The 21,174-nt window shown below is 36.7% G+C and overlaps 1 protein-coding gene and 1 long non-coding RNA gene across 2 annotated transcripts; one reads left to right on the top strand and one right to left on the bottom strand.

Moving 5' to 3' along the window:
- Positions 1–1,198: 1,198 nt before the first annotated feature.
- On the bottom strand, positions 1,199–3,490 carry LOC106377759. The gene has a single exon (XM_048757312.1). It carries the CDS (start codon positions 3,488–3,490, stop codon positions 1,199–1,201), a length of 2,292 nt encoding a protein of 763 aa, XP_048613269.1.
- Positions 3,491–18,249: 14,759 nt separating this feature from the next.
- On the top strand, positions 18,250–20,781 carry LOC106434985. Its single transcript, XR_007323394.1, has 6 exons — positions 18,250–18,585; positions 19,058–19,389; positions 19,470–19,597; positions 19,680–19,787; positions 19,913–20,422; positions 20,505–20,781. It is a non-coding gene; the product is annotated as an uncharacterized LOC106434985 (long non-coding RNA).
- The last annotated feature ends 393 nt before the right edge of the window (positions 20,782–21,174 follow it).

The raw sequence follows: 21,174 nt of genomic DNA, 5'->3' as shown, positions 1-21,174 counted from the left end.
GACCAGAACTAGATCCACAATAAACCTAAAACCCGACATATATAACACCAACTCAGCAACCAAACCCGACTTTTCCCATTTTTTTCTGTTCTTCTTTTTCGTCAATCTCCTTTTTCTCTCTGAAGCAGTTTCTCACACACATGAATACTTCAAGGCGACATTCATACGGGGTGCCATCTAGGTGCTGGTGCGGGAAAGGGGTTGTGATATTCTACTCGAGAACTGATGACAATCCTTACCGACGGTTCTATAGATGTGAAATAGGGGCACAGGTTCATAGTCTTGATTTGTTTTTCGATTCAATTACCGATTTGTTATGTTCCTTTTTTGTCTGATTCGATTTTCGATTGTGTAGGATAAACAGCATGTTTTTTCATTCCATTTTACTTCTCCTAATTTGATTTTCGTTTCTATGTAGCGAAAGAAGGAAAATCATTTATTTAAGTGGGTTGATGACGCCTTGCTTGATGAGATTCGAAGGGTAGAGGCTGAGCAAGGGAGAATTGTAGAAGAGATTGAAGATCTGAAAAGTAGTATCACACAGAGAATAGAAGAAGAAGTTAGGAAGCAGAAAAATTCACTCGAATTAGGTTGCTTAGGAAGCATTCTATGGCTTTTTGGAAGATTAAGAAGCCAAGAATGAGTGAAATCAGTCTACTGGTTCTAAGTATCTTCTTGTTAGTGTGTTTTTTTCATTTTTACCAGTCATTTGGTTCTTAGTATTGGCTTCAATAAGTGTTTTGTTGCAACAATATTTGTGTCGACTTTACCAGTCAAATGGTTCTTATATTTTGTGCTCAGTGATCTGTTCTTACAATCCACCTTTTTTGTTGAAAAATCAGACATCAGCTATTGTCAAACAAACTTAAACTCGAACTCAAAAGCATAGCTGAACATAACTAAACAAACAGAGAGATAGAGAAGTGAAGTGAAAATAATACCAATGTATAACAATGAAACTGATAAAATAACCATACAAGAATTATCCAAAGTATCCAAAGTTAAACAAAGTTGATTGTTTTTAGAAGAAAAAACCATACGAGACAAGGCAATACTGCACTTTCAAACACCACAACTTGCATACTTGAACAGACCAACCTGTAACAGAAACATAAATACCTGAAACACAATTAAATCGAGATTGAAAAACATATAAACGAACTGGCTATATAAGCTGACCCTTACCATATGTGACTGACTATATTGGTATTTTACAAGTTGCTCTGTTGTGCCCACTAATACCACATCTACTACACTTGCGAGGCTGCCTCTTTTGTGATGTTTGCGATGACCGAAGTTTATCTTCAACAGTTTCATATCTCCGTTTTCTATTCCTTCCAACTGATTTTCTTGACTCTGGTGGTAGCACATTGTCCACGACAACATCTTCTGGCATGGACCAAGCATCCTCAGGAACAGCAATAGGATTGATGCTTTCATGATAAGCTTCTCGCCAAGCTTCTGTAGTGTAAAATAAATCAGTTAATGTGTGTGGCTGTCTGCCAACATGAAACCCAGCTTTAATTGCGTGCCGACAAGGTATCTTCATCAGGTTGTACTTCCCACATGAGCAAGTACGTCTATCCAAATCAACTAAGCAGTCGATTTTATCACCTCTAACAAGCAAGCGACCATCGCTGACAGGGTAAACTGCAAATCTTTTGCCTTTCTCGGTTCTCCTTTCAATCTTTTTCTCCACATCTTCGGTAAGAGGATGATTATGCTTTGAAATCTTTTTCTTACGGTTATAAAACCACCGAGTCAGCATTTCTCTGATACTGTCCAACAAGGGAATGATTGGATACTCTCTCGGCGAACGCAAAGCAGAGTTGATGGATTCGGCAGGGTTTGTTGTCCTTATGTCATATCTATATCCAGAGAATTGACATCTTGCCCACTTTTGGACTTCAGCATCCCTTAGGTATTTTCCAATTGCCGGACTGATATTACACACATTAGCAAATATCTTTTCAAACTCAGCAACTCTATAAACCTTGGACGCCTTTGCAACCAACCCAACAAGTCCTTTCCCATGGTAATATGTTACCACATTATTCAACAAATGATGAATGCAAATACCATGTTTAGCTGTTGGATACACAGTCTCAAGCGCCTTAGCAATGGCCGCATGTCTATCCGAAATGAAAGCCAAATGATGATCATCAGCAATGACACTATTTAGTTGTCTCATAAACCATTCCCAAGAATTTTCATTCTCTGAGTCGACTACTCCGAATGCAAGAGGATACAAATTAGAATTTCCGTCTACAGCAGTTGCAACCAATAGAACTCCTTTGTATTTGTTCTTCAGAAAAGTGCCATCAACCACAATAACCCTCCTTATGACTCTGTTAAATCCTCGTAGCGATTGCCCAAATGCAATAAACAGGTACCGAAATCTCCCTTTGCTGTCAATCTCATACGATGAATGTGTTCCCGGATTAGCCTCTCTGAGCATGTGCAAGTATTTCGGTATTTTTCCATAACTTCTCTCTGGTATACCTCTAACAGCATTAACCGCATATTCACGAGCATCCCATGCTAAAGATTTCGTGATCTCACAGCCATGATCCATAAGCATAATCTGTATTATATCATTGCATTTCGGCCCTTCCTTAACCCCTTCATACCTATGCATAATCAGACTGCCTATAGTTTTGGCCGAAGCAGTCCTACCCGGTTTGGTTTTGTTTGAAGGTGCACATGTATGTTCACCGACATACTTTTTGATAATGAAATATTCAGAATCCTGCAAACACTCTGCTCGAACACACCAATTGCATGCATTATCCTCACATCTAACGTACCAAAGTTGTCTATCCGTTTTGATAACCTCATAGTGAAAGTTATGCTTCATTGCACATATCTCAAAAGTCGCCTTCAGCAAAGTTTTGTTCTCAAACAATTGTCCCTTCTTAACAACATTGAGCACAGAAAACTTTGACATCTTATGTACGTCCTCTTTGGCCGAGATCATGGTATCGGCATGATAGGCATCCTCATCAACTTCGACTCTTCTAATCTTTTCTTTCTTTTCCTCGCACTGCCTCTCAACAAACACAGGAGCTGGTTCATTCCCCCTATCAACCGAGTTTCCCTCCTCTTGAGCAGTAGTTGAATCAGCTGGCGACTTGTTAAGATCAAAGTCTGGTTCATTCAGATTCTCAACTTTGGCTTTAGATGTTACACACAATCGAGTAGAAACACACTTTTGAACAAAACAAACAAAATTCTGAAGCTGTCGATCATTTGCAATGATCACAGGCGGACAAGTTGATGTATTGATCAACTCATTAGGTAGATAACTCAACTCCAAATCGGGTAAGCTATCTTCTTCCATATCAAAATCTTCCAAAACCATTCTTTTAAAATCCTCTAAGGTAGAAGTTGATTCCAATAACAGTAGCCTAGCCCCTCTCTCATCAGCCGTAAAAACCCATCCCGTGGTTGCTCCAAACTCCCAAACACCACATGTTGTATAGATATGCATCATAGAACAAGAGTTTGTAAAAATCACAAGACAAACTATAGAGAAATCATTGGAAAATCATAGATTGGTGAAGAAGAACATTCAAAATCGATTTTTTTTTTAATTTTTCACGAACCAAATCAATGAAAACACGTTTTAGGAAGTTAGAATATTTTGAGAATATTTTAAAAACTGCAACTTCCTTAATTTTCGAAAATTCAGTTTTTTTATCCGTAGAAGGCACCTTCTACACTGTGTAGAACATAACAAAATTCCAGAATGTAATTTCTACACTATGTGGACGTTCGTATATGTTTTAGATTTTGCATTCCTGATAACTTAGAATACTCAATAAAAGTAGAAACAGTTTTCTGAATAAAAGTAGCGATCATTACAAATAGTAGAATACGTATTCCCCATATTTAGAATTATAGTAAAAAGTAGTTTGTACGTTCTAAAACAAGTAGATGGATGTGTTCATTCTAGAATTCATTTTCTACTTACCCGTTTTGTGTAGAAACAGAATTCTACTTTTAGTAGAACGTAATTTAAAAATATTATTTATTATGTTTTTCAACCCAAAAAAAATATGTGTTTGTGTAAATGGGTGTTTTATTAATTGTTTATATTTTTAATAATTTTTCTGATTCATATAACTATTTATTTCATTAATTTTAACATATGGAAAGGGTAAAACGGAGAAAAAATGGACAAAAAAAGATTTATACCATAGGGACAACTATGCTGTTTTCTTGTTCTCTTTTAGCAATTTTCTCATTTTTAAATCACTGATTTCAGCATCAGTTGGATCAATATTTCACTTAGCAGACCCTTTCTCAGGAAAAAAAACAGCTTTACTTCTAAAATCTAACAAGTACATTGTCTTGATTTTATGACAAGCACAAGATTTTACAGTATCTTGTGTAAGTATCCAAAAGAATTGAATTCAATACAAACGACAAATTCTAGTAAAGGCTTTAACCTAGTATTAGGTGTTTTTCTGCACTATATGCACCAATAAAAAAAAAATTAAACTTAAATTAGATATAAAAATATTTTTTTTAATATTTTAAAATAATTTTGATACTAATATTTAATATGAATTTTGATAGTTAAACATAAAATTAAGATAAATTAAATAATTTGATTTATTTTAAATTATATTTAAGAATATATATGTATATATATTTAAATTGTAATATTAAAAGATTTTTGTATATTTCTTTTGGTCAAGATATATTAAATAAATTTGTATAAAATTAAAAAAATGATATAATTTTTTTATTATTATCGAAAAATAAAATTAAACAAAATTTTAAAAATATTAAAAAAATTGTATTACTAATTTATAATTTTTTAAAAGAATGTATAAAATTTTAAAAATCTTCTTTAGTGATAAAAATTGTATGAGTATAAAAATAGACTTCAATAATATTTCAAAGTTTATAAAGTATTTTTATATTTATTATTATATTATTTAATATCCTATTTGAGTATATATATTTTAATGATGATATATGAATTATTGTCATATTCTAAAATTTTTTACCAAAAATAAAAATTAATATTAAATGTAATTATTCATGTCACATTTAACCATCAGGCATTCATCATTTATAGTATAATATGTCTTATTTTGGGTCTGAGAGCTTATTGATGGCGGTTGTGCTGATTGTGGCACGGTTCTTCACCGGAACATCAACATCGGATCCTCAAGGTTGGTTTCTTATTGGATTTTCATAATTCTATTTTATATCTCTTCATGTTGACTCTGTTGAATGTCTTATCAAAGTTAATTGAGAACTATAACAATGATTGATAATTTGATATGTTTGGGATGATTGTTTGCTGTTAGTTTGGTTATAAGACAAATATAAGCTATTTTAGCTACCTGTTTAAAAAAATCGAATACACTCTAGGGTCATGGTTAAAGCCTTAAGACGTGCGGTCCGGACGGCTCGCCTGACATCTCGATCCCTCTCGGATTTGAGCTCATCGATCCTAACCTTCTGGGCAGTAACCTCCGATTCGAACATCGCCCTCTCGAAGGAAAGTCTCTCCCAATCTTCAATCATCGCCTTGATCTTCTCAGCATCTCTCTTTCCCTCGAGCTTCGCGATGTCCAGCTCCCTCAAAATTCTCCTAATATCGAGAGCCACACTCTCGATGTCTGCATCTCTCTGGGAAGATTCAGCATGATTCCTCATCGCCGAAACAAGCTCCTTACAAGCATCCATAGCCTAAAAAACCGGAATCAAGGTCAAATCATCACACTCAAAAATAGAGGCGACGAAAGTATTACCCAAGCAAAAAAAAAAAAAAAAAAAAACATACCAAAACATTGGCGGCAGCAATCTTAGCATAAGCTTCCCTCTCTTTGGAAGCAAAGAATGAGGAACTTGCAGCCTGAGGAGCGTCGCTTCCTCCAAGATCGACTTCGGCCGGACCGACATCCTCGACCCTCTGCCTTTTTGATCTGCTCCTCAAACGGGAACACGATGAATCAGGAATATCGGACTGAGGTGGACCAGCACGGCCACGACTAGGCGAAGCCGAATTCCCCTGCGAGCCCGAGCTCAGCGAGATCGGTGATCTCTGGGAGTCGCCAGTACCGGTACCTATTCGCAGAATCGACCTAGACGCATGAAAGGACGATCTTCTAGGTCGACGTCTAGAAGACCGAGTCAAAGCTAAATCCTGAGGTGGCTCCGAAGAAGAAGCCTCGAGCCAACCCGACGTCGGAGTAACTTCCCCGATAGTCGGAGCAATGCCCTCACCACGAGGAAGAAGAAACGCCGACCGAATCCTGTCCATGCTAAAACTCTCCCATTGAACCTGACCGCGTCGGAAAGCGTGTAAAAGACCTCGAACTTGATCCGAGAAACTCGATTGACCCAAGCGAGCTGAAAATATGCACGATAAGGATTCCAAAATAAAAGAAAAAGCAAAAAGTTTGAAAAAATCTAAAAGAAAGTTATCAAGGTATAGGATACCTATGCCTGTAATCCAATTCCTTTGAAGACGAGAGAAGTCGAAGTCTCCCACCGATGCTCGATCGACCTTGAAAACAAAGAACTCTTCTCGCCAGAAGTCGTCACGATACGAAATGTTCTCGATAACATGGCGACCTGGGCGTGTAGATACGAGAAAGGTCCCGGGACTCTGCTCGTTCCTCTTCACTAACATAAATTGACGAAATTCATCGAGACCAAAAGAAAGGCCTTCTTCCCTAGTTCGAACGGAGAAAGCTATGAGATGCTGCAAAAGATTAGGGCACATCTAGGTAAACGCTAAGCCAAGTCCAGCGATTAACTCAAGAACGGACTCCGGAATCGGGAAGATAAGACCGCAAGACTGAAAGAAGGGGAGTTAAGCCCCGCAATACCCTTCTCGAACTGTCTCCGGAGTTTTAGACGAAGACGCCAAATCGGTAACAACAGCACGATCAACTCCGTACTTAATATAAAGCTCTTCGAGTTTATCAGATGTGGTTATCGGGCAAGGAAAAGAGAACGATAAAGCCATCGCGACAGAGAAGGAAAAAAGGATTCGCAAATCTTAGAAGAAAAATAAGGAATCAAAGATGAGAGCAAGAGAGGAGCCTTCGAGTATTTATAAATCTCGGCAAATCCTAACGGCTCTATCGCTTCTCTCGATAAAATCAAGCGTCGATTAGGTTTGCCCTAAAAAGCGACGAAGTAGCCGTTACGCGTCAAACCAAAACGCGCGAGCTAATGGGTGAAACAAGTATAACGACAAAACCCGGATCAAAACGGTCATCTCTTAACCGTCCCAACGAGAAGAGATTGGGGGACAAATGTTGGATCCAATTTCGGTATCATCCTTAATGGGCCGAGATAGAAACGAGGCCGAACAGATTTAAAGCCCACAGCAAGCTCGGAGTGAAGAGATCAAAGGGGAGATGAGATCGAGGATAACACGAGATCGCAGAATCGGTTGAGCTTTCAGCAGAGTCAACTGAGTATAAGAAGAGCTCTAAGTCGACGTAAAGAGACAAGTCCAAAACCCTAGAGAGAGCACACTATTCACATCAAACTCTTTGTTTACCCTTTTCTTATTGTAATCGATCTTCGATCTCCTTTAGTTAGCAATCTCTCCCAGTTATTGTAATTGATCTCTCTATTCAATAAAGTCCATTTTTACTTACAATTGTCTGATTATATCGTTGTGTTCTAAGGATCTCGTTCCCCACTCTTTCTAAATTCCCCAGTTTACATCTCAAAATACTACAAAATATTTAGTGTAGATTGTAGGATCTACAGCTAGGAGGATTTGAAAGGCGTGTCAGCGTCTTCTTCCGTATCGTTGGAAAGTTGCTTGGATCCAAGTTGACACGCTCGACTTCATTGTCCTATGTATCCTTTGCGGGAGACTGAGGGTTTTCAAGATTCCGTTTCTTGACCGGGGATGTTTCGCTGGGATTTTGACCTGAAGGACGTTCCCGCGAAGTTCCAGGCCTATCGAGCGGAGTGGCAAAGTCAAGTTTTCTTCTGCGAATCCTTGTCGATCCGTGAAGGAGGACTACACGGGTCCTTGATAAAGTTTCAACCTTTTTGGTCAAGGTATCCACGAATTTGTCCTGTTCTTCCCACTTTTTTTCATAGGCGGAGAACATCTTTTTGAACTCCTCGAGCGTCGCGGCGTTAGCTACTGCGTTGGCCGCGGAGACGGCTGCTGCTGGAGTGTTTTGATTGTTATTGCTTCCTCCGTTTAGAGGAGTCTGCAAGTTGTTCGCGTCGTCAACTGTCATGTTTGGTTGAGCGTGTTGTGGCTGACCCCCCCCCCCCCCCCCCTCCTTCTAGCGCCAAACTGTGGGAACCGAAATTCACACCGTCGATTTCCTTTTAAATAAGGAAATTAGGAAAACCCTAATTTCCCAGAGGTCCGGGATATTTGCTAATACCACACGCCAAGCAATCATAACACGAACAATAAAAACGAGAAAAATAAGAAATCGTAAAAAGAGCAAAAATGAGTCTTATTCCGATTCCGCGTATGAGCGTTACAACAAGGTAATAGCCTTGGCTACGAGAGCTGTCGGCGAGATCCCTAGTTCTAATGTCCTAAGACTATGAAACCCTGGTTGAGTCGCAGCTCGAATAACGAAAACGGAAAATTGCCTAAATGCTCTAAGTGCTAAGTTTGCTCTGAAAAACTTCTCCCTTTGTGCTTCTTTCCTAGAACTCCTTATATACTCCTCTAGGGTCGGTTTAAGCCGTCTTAGATGAAAAATGGATATATTCCATTTTTCCTATCTTCGGGTTTATCCGCGGAAACTTAACAATTTTCTCTTCTGCGGAAACTTATCTTTATATTTTTTTAATAAATAAAAAATATAAACCGTCATAGAATCTATGGGCTTGCTCTTAAAGAATCGTAAGTGGGTTTCTTATCGCGTTTTAGACCTCGTGGACCGTATAAAACATTTGTTACGATTTCTTTTTGATAAAAACAAATCGTAAAGTCCCAACGGTAACTCCAATCGGAACGATGTGAGAAGTGATATGTCCGTGGTACAGGAGAGGTAGCATTGAGGAGCAGACGAGAATGCACGGAGTTGGATTGTTCCGCTGATGGATGTTCGTTACAGTTCGGTCGCTACGTAGCGACCGAACAGGGTGCTTGTTCGGTCGCTACGTAGTGACCAAACATGGTGCTTGTTCGGTCGCTACGTAGCGAACGAACAGGCTGCTTGTTCAGTCGCTACGTAGCGACCGAACTGACGTCTTGTTCGGTCGCTACATAGTGACCGAACGTGCTGGTTCGGTCGCTATGTAGCGACCTTGTTCTGATATTTGCGAACGTGTCCTTGGATTATCGGCGTTTAGTTTTGACGAATCAATCGTGTTTAGTGCAAGATTTTATCGCAAAGTTCATCGTAAAAATTCTTTTGTACGAAGATTACTTTCCGTAAAAAATGTTTATGCTAATTTTTATGGATATTTGGATGTTAACTTCGTCATAACCGTTTTTAACCCAAACATGTATGTGAATAACGAGTAATCTGAATATGCTTGCACAAAACCAAACTCGATCAGGGCAGTAGATAACTTAGCAAACCAGAAACGAGGCGTTTGCTTCAAACCATATATTGCTTTACGAAGTCGACAAACTTTGCGTGGATCTTCGTGTGTAAAACCAGGCGGTAAGCGCATGTACACATCCTCTTCAAGATCACCATGCTAGAAAGCATTGTGAACATCCATTTGATGTACTTCCCAGCTCTTTGCTGCAACTAGACTGAGCAAGCTTCGAACCGTTGCCATTTTAACTAATGGCGCAAACGTCTCTCCATAGTCGTCACCTGCAACCTGTTTGTTTCCACAGCCAACCAGTCGCGACTTGTGACGTTCAATGGTGCCGTCCGCATTATACTTAATCTTGTGTACCCATTTAGATGCAATAGCACGTTTTCCTGGAGGAAGACTTGCTAACTCCCATGTACCAAGCTCTTCATGTGCGACCACTTCCTTTTTCATAGAGTCTCTCCGTACTTTATCTTTAATAGCTTCTGAAAACGTTCGTGGTTCTACTCCAGCCGTAACCACTGCTAAGAAAGCTTGATGGGAGACATAGAACTTTAGATCAGACACATAATCATTCAGAGGGTAAGGTGTCGTACCTGGACCGTTACGCGACGAAGAAGATGCAGAACAGGCGGGAGAGAAAGGGGTCTTCCAAACTAACCGCATTGTATGTGACGTAGTCTTTGAGCTTAACTGATGGAACTCGCGCTCGTCGACCATGACCAGATGTTTCAGGTTGAGCGATATTGATTGGAGACTCAGGACCAGCTGACACTGAATCTGTAGTCTTCTGAACTGTACCTTCCTGAGATGATTGAGCCGGAGACGATGGTGACTTATCAGGTGAATCAATTTGCTCCTCTGTTTGCGAAGTGGTTATCTGATCAGTAGATGATACTGGCGTACTACTAACAGAAACTGAACTCCCCCTGTCTACAATAGGAGACAAATTCGTGATTTCCCAGTCATCATCAAGTGGGACTTGTGTTGGTAACTGACTCATCGTCGGAGCTGATGACTGAGAGGAGAACGAAAATTCTGTTTCCTTGAATATAACATCACGAGATATGAGAAACTCCTCTGTTTCAAGATCAAATACTTTCCATCCTTTTTGACTGAATGGATAGCCAAGGAACACACACCTTCTGCTTCTTGAACCGAACTTATCCTTGTCCCTTGACTTAGCATGCACAAAACACAAACTTCCAAATACTCTGAGATGCTCATAGGATGGTTTTTCTCCGTACAGTAACTCGTAAGCCATATGGAGTTCTATTGATGAGATGAGAAGTTGTTAGTATTGCCTCACCCCAAAAACGAACCGGCACATTTCCTCCAAATAGCAATGACCTTGCTACATTAAGAACATGTATGTGTTTTCTCTCAACACGACCGTTTTGTTGTGGAGTTGCCACAAAAGATGTTCGATAAGGACCCCATACGTCACAGTGAATCATCTCAAAACACTCTTTAGTTTTATTCAAACTTTGATAAAATAATTATCTTGTCTGTTTTGCTCGAAAACATGTGTCACAAGGACTATGAGCTAACGACTTATTAGTAGAAAATGACAAAGGTAACAAACTCAACACTGAAAACGCTGGATGCCCTAGCCACTGGTGCCAACGATACTGATCAACTTCTTTAACAGTCTTCTCAGCAATGTGAACTCTAGCTGCCATGACGTCCTTGAAGTAATAAACCCCATCTCTCTATTCACCTGCTCCAATCAGCGTCCTCGTGAAACAATCCTGTAATATACAAATCGTATCTGATAGAAGTGCAAGACAATTTGTTTGACGTAAAAGCTTGGACACTGATATGAGCGAGCAGTTGAGGTTTTGTACAAACAACACATTAGATAGTGTGATGTTTTTAGAAAGATGAAACACGCCAATATGGGTAGCAAACGTCTTATTTCCATCTGCAAAGCCCACCGTACATGGAGATATGCTGGTAATATTATTAAGAACCGAGAGCTCTCCAGTCATATGATGAGAGGCTCCAGTGTCTAGTAGCAAATCTCCATATGGCTTACCAGACAACTTATCGGAAGATGACTTAGTTCTCTGATTTATCATCTGTGTAAGAGCTTTCAATTGCTCTTCTGTGAATACTGGAAAACTCGAATCATTAGAAGACGTCGCATGAGCATTGTGAGCTTTTGGTCCACTACTTCTCCCTCGATCAGAACTTGAAGAACCACGTCCTCTGTTACTCTGAGAACCTCTATTTTCTTGTTTATCAGAACGCTCTTCCCACCAGTCTGGGAAACCAACCAGTTGCCAACAATTAGCTTTCTCATGTCCTTTGCGACCGCAATGAGAACACTGGGAAGATCGTCGCTGAGATGAATCAACCTGATTCTTCTTTGCGACAAAACCGACTGCACTTTGCTGAACTTCTCTTTCTTTAAATGATGCAAGTCGTTGCTCATCTCGAATTACTTTAGCCTACGCTTCTCCAAGATCAACTAAGGAATCACTAGATATGATTCCTTGACAAACTCCTCCAAACCTGGATTTCTCAATTCCCATGACAAACTGATGGACTTTTTCTTCATCTCTTTCTTTCTCATACTTCGCAGCCGCACTGCAATCGCAAGCTGGAAGAGGCTTATACGTATCTAGCTCCTCCCACATCTTTGCTAAACGCCCATAGTAGTCCATCACCGATTGACCATGTACGACGCCAGCTGTTCTTTCAGATGATGAACTCGGACTTTTTTTCCTACTGAGAAACGCTTCTTCAAATTCTCCCAGAGTTTGTGAGAATCAGACATGTTGACCGAACTTTCGCTTCAATGGACGATCGAATCCAGCCAACAATCATGGAATTAACCAAACACCAAAGATCAAATTTTGGGTCATCAATGGACGGTTTAGGTATTGTTCCATCGATAAACCCTAATTTTGTTTTAGCTCTCAAGGCGTTGGTTAACTCTGTAGACCATTCATTGTAGTTGTCGCCAGTAAAGACCACCGAAGTTATTAATGCTCCAGGGTTATCCGACGCAAACAACGAGTATGGAGTTGAGCTCACTGCGCCCACGTTACCTTGCTCAACTTGAGCACTGCTTTTACTTGCAGAGGACTCTTCTTCACCAGCCATCTAACTTGATTTGCTAATGAATCGGAAAAAAAAAATTTAGGTTTCAGGATAGTTATTGCTCTGATATCATGTAAAGTAGAGATTGTATGATAAACTTTTAACTTGTATTCATTAGAACATTGTACGACTTATATACAAGACTATGACTGACTTCTACTCATGTTTATCTCTAACAACATATGTATATCGTTAACTCAATAGAGCTTATCAACAAGTCATCTTAATCACAATAGGATTCCCTAATAGTTTCTTTGGCATAAAAGCCTCTGGTTTGAAAAGCTACACCTAAATTTTGGTTTTGTATGTGGCTTGATTGTGCAATCGTCTAACCACTGGTGATTGTATGTCTACCTGGAACATTGGCATAGATGGCAGATGTTTCCTACAAATAAGTTTTATAAATATTTCAACTTGTGCATGACACAAATTATTACCTAGTTTATATTATTTACTAATGGTTGTTTTGTCACCATATTTGTTTTGCAAATTTACAATAAACTTGGTTATCTAAGAAACAACCCCCTAGTTTCTTCAAAAAAAAACAACATCTATTTTTATACCATCGTAGTAATATCATCACTGATGACAAAAATAATTTATTGTGAGAGCTATTTTGTTAAAGAGCGTGTATGTATAGTAGCCCTATAATGTACTGTGTTAGCAATACAGTGTCTCATTATGGAATACATATTTACTAAGTTAAGATTTCTGTCTTCTACAGGATGAATTGTATATACAAATACTTTTACGTACTATTATTTATTTATAGTTTTTACATATTATAAAATTATAAATATATATTGAATAATTGAAAATCAACACCTAGTACATATATAATTAAATTGGTATGAGCAAATAAACCAACACAATTATTGTGTACTAGAAGTGTGCCCGCGCTTCGTGCGGGGTATATGTATTATTAGTTGAATGTGTTTTTGACGGGAAAATTAAATGTATTGTGTGTATATGTTAATTGTTTGTGTTCTTGGTAAAGCTAGAAGAGTGGTGGAGATGGTATAATTTTTGGGAAGTAGTGTGATTTTTTTCTTCTAGAAGTTTGACAGTGTTTTTGTTTATATGAGAATGTGTTTTGCTATTGAGCGTGGATAAATTATTTTTTAATTACAATTTTAATGTGTTTTATATTTTTGATGATTCACACCTTTTTAATATTATTTTTATAATGATTTTGACATAAAAATTTAAATACATATTTTAGCTGTTAATATGGAATTTAAAACGATTTTTTTAATTTTAAAACCAAATTTTCTATGGCATATTATTGTAAAAAAATATGAGGGTGTTTTGTTTTTATTTCACTTACGGTACATTTATTTTAGAAAGTTTGAAAAATAAGTAAAGTTTGATCTTCTCATAATTAATATATTATTTTTTACATAAGAGTATTTTGAAACATCTTGTACTATTGGTTTTGAATTTGATTTTAAGTTATTTTGATATAATAGTCAAATATATGATTTAGCTATTAATCCTTTTCGCATCAATTTTTTTTGAAATTAATAAAATTAGTAAAAACTAAATATATATTCTTTTTTTTTCTGATCTGCAAAATAAATATATTCATGAATAATATATTAGTCTTTCTAGATTTTGGAATAAAATACAAATGACTACTTTGTATTATAAGTACATTTGACTTATATATTACTGAGTTATTTGCTTCTAAAATTCTAATTCTAATTTATTTTTATTTATTTTGTTTTCTATTTTTTTCTAATTCTAATTTAAATTACAACTTTATAGGGAACCAAGTCGTTTGCTATGTATCATCAATTCAACAGCACTTCATGCAAGGTCCAAAGGAGGGCTAATAGATTAAACAAAACGTAACTCCGAGAAGAGACCAAATGAAGCTTTTATGCTTTGTCAATTTTTTCTCTCTCGTGTAACTTTGTTTGAAGGCTTTTGCCAGTAAATATGGTGAGTTTGGTGAAGATGCTAGCATAGAATGCCTTCTCGCCGCTCTTGCAGAAGTTGCATTTTTCATTGGTCTTGAAAAGAAATTGTTTCTTCAGTTTTTTTTGTCTACCCAGGTTCCGGGCTTTTGATCACAACTTAAAACACCAAATGAGCAAAACATCTTTCATGCTTTCTTTGTTGCAGTGACATTGTGGAAATGGCGAGATTACATACACATAAAGGTACGTCGGGGAAAATATATGCAGAAAGTATAGAGCCTGAGTTATCTGATTCTTTTAAAATGTGTTTTGACTTCCAAATTCGTACGCAGGCTGTAAACTTTGGAGCTACCTCAGTAAATATAAAGGTGTTGATTAGTGGACTGGATCCAAAAGTGATGAGTTTCAGGACAAGACAATAATTACATCTACAAATATGATGGATGGAAATTCTTTCACACATTTGATCAATAAAAAAAAAATTCCTTCAGACATCCAAAGAAGCTAAGTCAAGCCTTTATCACAATTTTGAGTGTTTTTCCTCTGCTTACTGGTTAAATCTGATTTGATTATTGCAGGTTGTGCCACACGAAAGCTAGCAGAAGAGGGCTGTGGAGGATCTGACAAGCATGTATCCAACAAACATAGTCATCTCGGTGAAGCTGATGGCAGTGGTGAAGTGACATATGAATAGAGCTATAGAAGAAGTTTACACAAACAGAGTTCGGATGAGCCATCATCATCCAAGACAAATAAATATTTTTTTTTAAAACAGATCATAACATTGATAAGAAAACCGGTCTACTAATATTAGAGTTCATCTTCACCAACCTGATACTTCTTAGTCAACTCATAGCAAAACACATCAGTAACATTTGTCTCAAACCCCATGTTGTTAGCTTGACTAATCTGAATAGCATTGTAATTATTCAATGTTACACGTGACTGTTCACGTCCTTTAGAGATTATTGAGAAGCCTAACATCGCACATATGGTCGTCGTGGAAAACGAACTTGTATTTTCCATACCTACTTGATACAACTACATCTGTGTAGATATCTTTCATTGTTTTCCTGCCTTTGCACATGTATAGTCAGATTCAAGACATAAGTAGAAGACTCGAGAAGTATAAATAAAAAGCAGAACAAACCTTCTCATCTAGGTATGAAGCAATCATAGATTCAGATGTGAACAAATATCTTCTCATCTAATATAACCCTGTCCACCCCATAAGCTCTCCTCTCCACCCTTCTTCAGGTTCCATGCTTCCCAAAAACGGAGGACCCTGTCACAACAGTCTCCCTGAAATTACCAACCTTTAAATCAGACAGAAGCAATTGAGGGTTGGTCATGATCGAAGAGGATCTTACTGAGTTCAGAATTTTAGAAAATTGGGAGAGAAAGAGATGTACCGATTCCTCTCTTCAGGTTCATATTTATAATGTATGAATAAGATGACAAACGCTTGGAATCAGGAAGGATAAGGCTGCCGATTCAGAGTTCATCTGATTGAATGCTATCATTATTGCAACCTGGAGATGTTACAGTCACTTGATCGACGGCTGGAGATTTCGTCTGGAGATGAAAAGTTCGAAACTGAGAAGAAGATGAAAATTTAGATTTCAATGGACTGAATGTTATGTAAAAGCCCAAACGTAACTTCTCTATGATAAAAAAAAATGCAAACCAAATGCCCAGTTCAGAAAAGGCACAATCATTCGAAAACTTGAAATTTTAACCATGACACGTGTTGCAATTTGCCCTTCTCTCCATGGTGATGTGGCAGTAGGAGAAGGGAGAATACTCTACTTTATTGTTATAGATAGATAGTAGCCCTATAATGTGCTGTGTTAGCAATACACTGTCTCATTATGGAATACATATTTACTAAGTTAAGATTTATGTCTTCTATAGGATGAATTGTATATACAAATACTTTTATGTACTATTATTTTTACATATTATAAATATATATTGAATAATTGAAAATCAACACCTAGTACATATATAATTAAATTGGTATGAGCAAATAAACCAACACAATTATTGTTATTTTTTTACAATCATTTTACGTAAAATAAATCTAAGCAGTCATTTTTATATATTTTATATAATACATAATTAAATTTAAATGATAGTAACATAGATATATGGTATATTTTTAATATGATTACTAGTTAAATAAGGTTTCCTACTCATATGGTTTTTTAGTCATTTGTATTTTTTATAACAAATTTTTTAAACTATTGATAGTAAATTCAGTATCGGATTTTTAATAATTTTAATAATTTATAATTATTTAAAAAAAATGATGCAAATTTTAAAACAAAAATATTAAGTTCTGAATACTTGATCAATGCAAAATTTAAAATTTAAATATTTATATATATATATTAATCTGAATATATATTAATAAGATTTTCTACTCATATTGTTTTATAGTCATTTGTATCTTGTTATAAAAAACTTTTAATCCATTGATCACAAAAAAAAAAAGTGAGATAATTACCCATACTTGATATAGTAACTGACATCAAAGAATACAAAATATTACATATAAGAATTTATTAATATCGTATGATTGTTGATAAATATATTTTGTTCAGCACCGTTCATATCAATTGCTTGTTATGCGCTAACCAAGCAACAATCATTTGGAAATTTAGTTGATGGATTATGTTATTTCAACAGTTAAAACTTGTTTTATTGATTTATGTGGTCCCTCTGTTATCTCATTTTCACCATAAACTAAACTAGATTTTGTTTGATTCGGAGATGCTTGTAACCAAGTGAGTGGTTAAGACTTCAAGATCTCACGTGACGCAGTATTGAGTCATCAACGCGAAATTTTCACGGCTTGATTTTATTATGATCCATACACTTCAACATTATTTAATGAATAACAGCGACACTGTAATATTGTTTGAAAAAATAGTGATTTTCTTTACTCATTCTATGTATATATCTATTTAGTTTGTAAGTTTATATTCCTTTGTTTCATAATATATGAAATTTGACTTAAAGCATAAGAATAAGAAATTTAATTGTCTCTAAAAAGTATTTTACAGTTATAAATTAAAAATAATTTCATCAATTATAAATGAGTATAATTGATTAAGTAATTTTTAATAGAATAAAATTTAACATAAAAAATATCTTACATTTTAAAACAACAAAAACTTCTAAACATTATATATATAGTTTTCAGCTATCGATGTAAGAAGTTTCATTAACATAAATACCGTTTATGTAATTAAATTGGAAAGGTATATATTTTGATAAGTATATATCATTTTTATGTATATTATTCCTCTCTTCTCTTTTTTCTATTTTACAAAATTAATAATGAACTATAAATTAACATGGTTATTGTATTCATTTTGTCATTTTGGAAATATTAAATATAATATTTACTAGATCTTGATCCACACAATTGTGTGAATTTTTTTATTTATATACTAAAATATTTAAATTTATATAATAAAAATTACTAATAATTTAATGTAATTTAGTGTTATTTATTATGTAATTCTATAATAGGTATGTCTACATACAAATGTCAAACTGGGTACTGGTCCGCGGGCCTGGCCCGTAAGGGTTTGGTGCGGGGCGGGATTGGGCCTAGGAATTCATGACCCGCAAAAAACGGGCTTTGCGGGATGGGGCTTGCACGGTACCGGGTTTAAAGTGGGACGGCCCGTGACAACCGCGGGAAGGCCCAGATGAATCGCTAGACGCTTCAGTTGCTTTCGTCACCTGAAAACAAAACGAAAGAGAGAGTGGGACGAGATGGTGCTCCGACGAGGCCATGGGAAGAGATGACGATGATGGCCGTGGGAAGAGATGACGATGATGGCCGTGGGAAGAGATGGAGCTCCGACTATGGCCGTTGGAAGAGATGGAGCTCCGATGATGGCTGTGGGAAGATGGAGCTCCGACGATGGCCGTTTGATGTCCGACAGGCGACAATGCTTCTGGTGACCACATCGTGTTCAATCTGCAGCAGAGGAGCTTCTCTTCCTTTTCGTTCCACCAAAAGGTATAAAATTTCTTTCGCTCATGAATTCTAGACTTTATCTTTTGATTACAATCTCTGCATGTGTACTTCGTAAATGTTAAAATGGTCCATTGAAACATGATGATTCTTAATCTGATATTAAGTCATTGTTCTTGATGTGAGTGTGATTGTGCTTAGCTTAGCTTCGGATTTAATCGATTTTAAATGTTTAGTTCATGTTCTGTTTTTTCTTGTGGCTTGATGTTTGAAACTGTATGAGCTGTTCTATTAGAAACTTTTATGGTTTTATTGTTAACTGTTACTTGTCTGTTTGAAAAGGCGATTAGTATGTGAGTGTGATTGTGATTGTGTTTTAAAAGACTACTGATGCGTTTACAAACTTAGTAACACTAGGAGCCAAATCCAAGCTTATGTCTTTGATGGTAAGTGTAAACAACATTGATTTAGAAAGTGATGAATATGTTATTGAAAGTGAGTTTTTTTTTTTTTTCAGTGATCAGAGCAAGTGTCCCTAAGCTTCTCCTTGATTATGTCTTCTCTGCTTCATCAAGCCACCACCGGAGCTTTTCTGCTTCATCAAGCCACCACCGGAGCTTCTCGTCTTCTCTGCTTCATCAAGCCACCACCGATGCTTCTCTGCTTCATCAAGCCACCACCGATGCTTCTCTGCTTCATCAAGCCACCACCGGAGCTTCTCTGCTTCATCAAGCCTCCACCGGAGCTTCTCTGATGCAACGGATCCAAGTCCAGAACCTCCTGAAGCAAAAATAAACTGAGAGGAAATCTGTTGAGAGGCTTGCCATCTTCATCAGCTTTTTCTTCGCTGTAAGATTAGTTTGATCTCACTTGACTCCTATCATTGTTTTTCTGTGCGTTCAATGATTGATGCTTTTGTCTACATACAGATCAGGAACATGGCTGAGAAAGTACCGTCATTTAAAACCGGTGGAACTCTTTGGTTTACTGATCTCACCACTGCAGATACTACATATATCTTGTCACTTCTCACCGCCATCACTTTCATATGGTGGAGGTAGTAGGAGCTCTTTACAAATCCTTATCTTCAGACCTAATATATATTGAAAGCAAGTCTTGTATTGTTTTTCTGTCTCTAGTCGAACTTGCAGGAAGGTATGGAAGGGAATCCAGTAGCTGGAACTATGAAGAAATTCTCAAGAATCATTGCCTTTCTCTCTATTCCAATTCTGATGGGCATTGAAAAGGTAACTATTACTCTCCCTCCCTCTCTTGACTCTTTGATGTTGATAATAAGCAATGATTTTTTTTGGGCATGCATTGTTTTGTTACTGGCTCACTTCCAACCTGTTTACTCTTGGGTATGGATTAGGCAAGTCCCCTCCCCTCTCTCTTTCCCACAGAGTCTTGAGACGTGAGATAAAAGAGTTTTGATGTGACATATTGTGTGTGTATATAATAATGTGAGGAAGCTCTTGAATCTCCCGGATGCTGTCACCTCTTCTTCTACCGGGCAGCCAAAGCCGCCTTCGCCTATTCCGTTTTCCTTTGAGCAGCCAAAAGACCAAAGTGTTATTGGTCATGAAGATCCTCCTATGGTGAACAAGGAGGCTTCAGGACCACAAGCTTCACGTGTGGAGAATGTTTATGCTTGTTTGTCGTTTGAGAATTTTTTCCTTGGCGTTTTAAAGTTTAAGTATATTTTTTCTAAATTTTTATTAAAAATGTTAACAAATTATGAAAACCCTACCACTCACGTATCTTAGGAGTTAGGTCACAGATCACAAGTTCTGAATAAATATAGGAGCCGTCTATTCCCAAAAAATGTGCAAGCTCTGATATGCATCCTATTGGATTAAGGGATACGAATCTTATGCACATGGTAAATAACTCACATTATATACATTTTTTTTAAATTACCATTATTCTTTATCCTAAGTAAAGGAAGTTTCTGATATTTGCAGATGAAGAAATCGATGGTGATGGTGAAAAAGAGAAATTACCATCATTTGAGTCCATCGTTAATGGGGAAGATGAAGATGATCAAAGTTTGATTTGGTGTTTTGCTTTATATTGATTTGGTGTTTTGCTTTATTACAATGTGAGATTTCTTACTTAAATTGATTGATTTTGTTTTTAGTACTATGAATTGTTTTATTACAATGCGAGATTTCTTGTGTTTTGCTTTATTACATTAGTGTTTTGGTTAAGATAAGATGAAAGAGATTTTGCTATTATCAAGTCAGCAACAAGACTATGCTATATGTAGTTACAGCCTTGTCAACTAATCTATATATGCATATAACAATGATACATATCAGCTGAAAGACTAATCTCCATAGCTACACGTACACGTATTGTTTCTTCATGGTATTGTGCTTGATAATTAAATTGTTCTTGATTATCCAATTGTCCTAGACACGTGTACGTACACGCATTGTGCTTGATAATTAAAATACTTCATGGTATTGTGCTTCATGGTATACGTATACGTACACACAATAAAAAAAATTGTCTTAAGTGAATGAAATAGACTTTGCTATGATCAAGTCATTATTGTTTGGTGTTTGTTCCTGCAGAAACTCATTGTTGTTTATGTTTGTTCGTGCAGGAAGAAGTAAATAGTGTAATATC

This window comes from Brassica napus, chromosome C5 (assembly GCF_020379485.1).
Source record: "Brassica napus cultivar Da-Ae chromosome C5, Da-Ae, whole genome shotgun sequence".
NCBI lineage: Eukaryota > Viridiplantae > Streptophyta > Magnoliopsida > Brassicales > Brassicaceae > Brassica > Brassica napus.
This window is presented reverse-complemented; position numbering and strand designations above follow the sequence as displayed.

Excerpts from the sequence above, each read along its gene's own strand:
- LOC106377759 (XM_048757312.1), bottom strand. The coding sequence starts at position 3,490 with ATGCATATCTATACAACATGTGGTGTTTGGGAGTTTGGAGCAACCACG.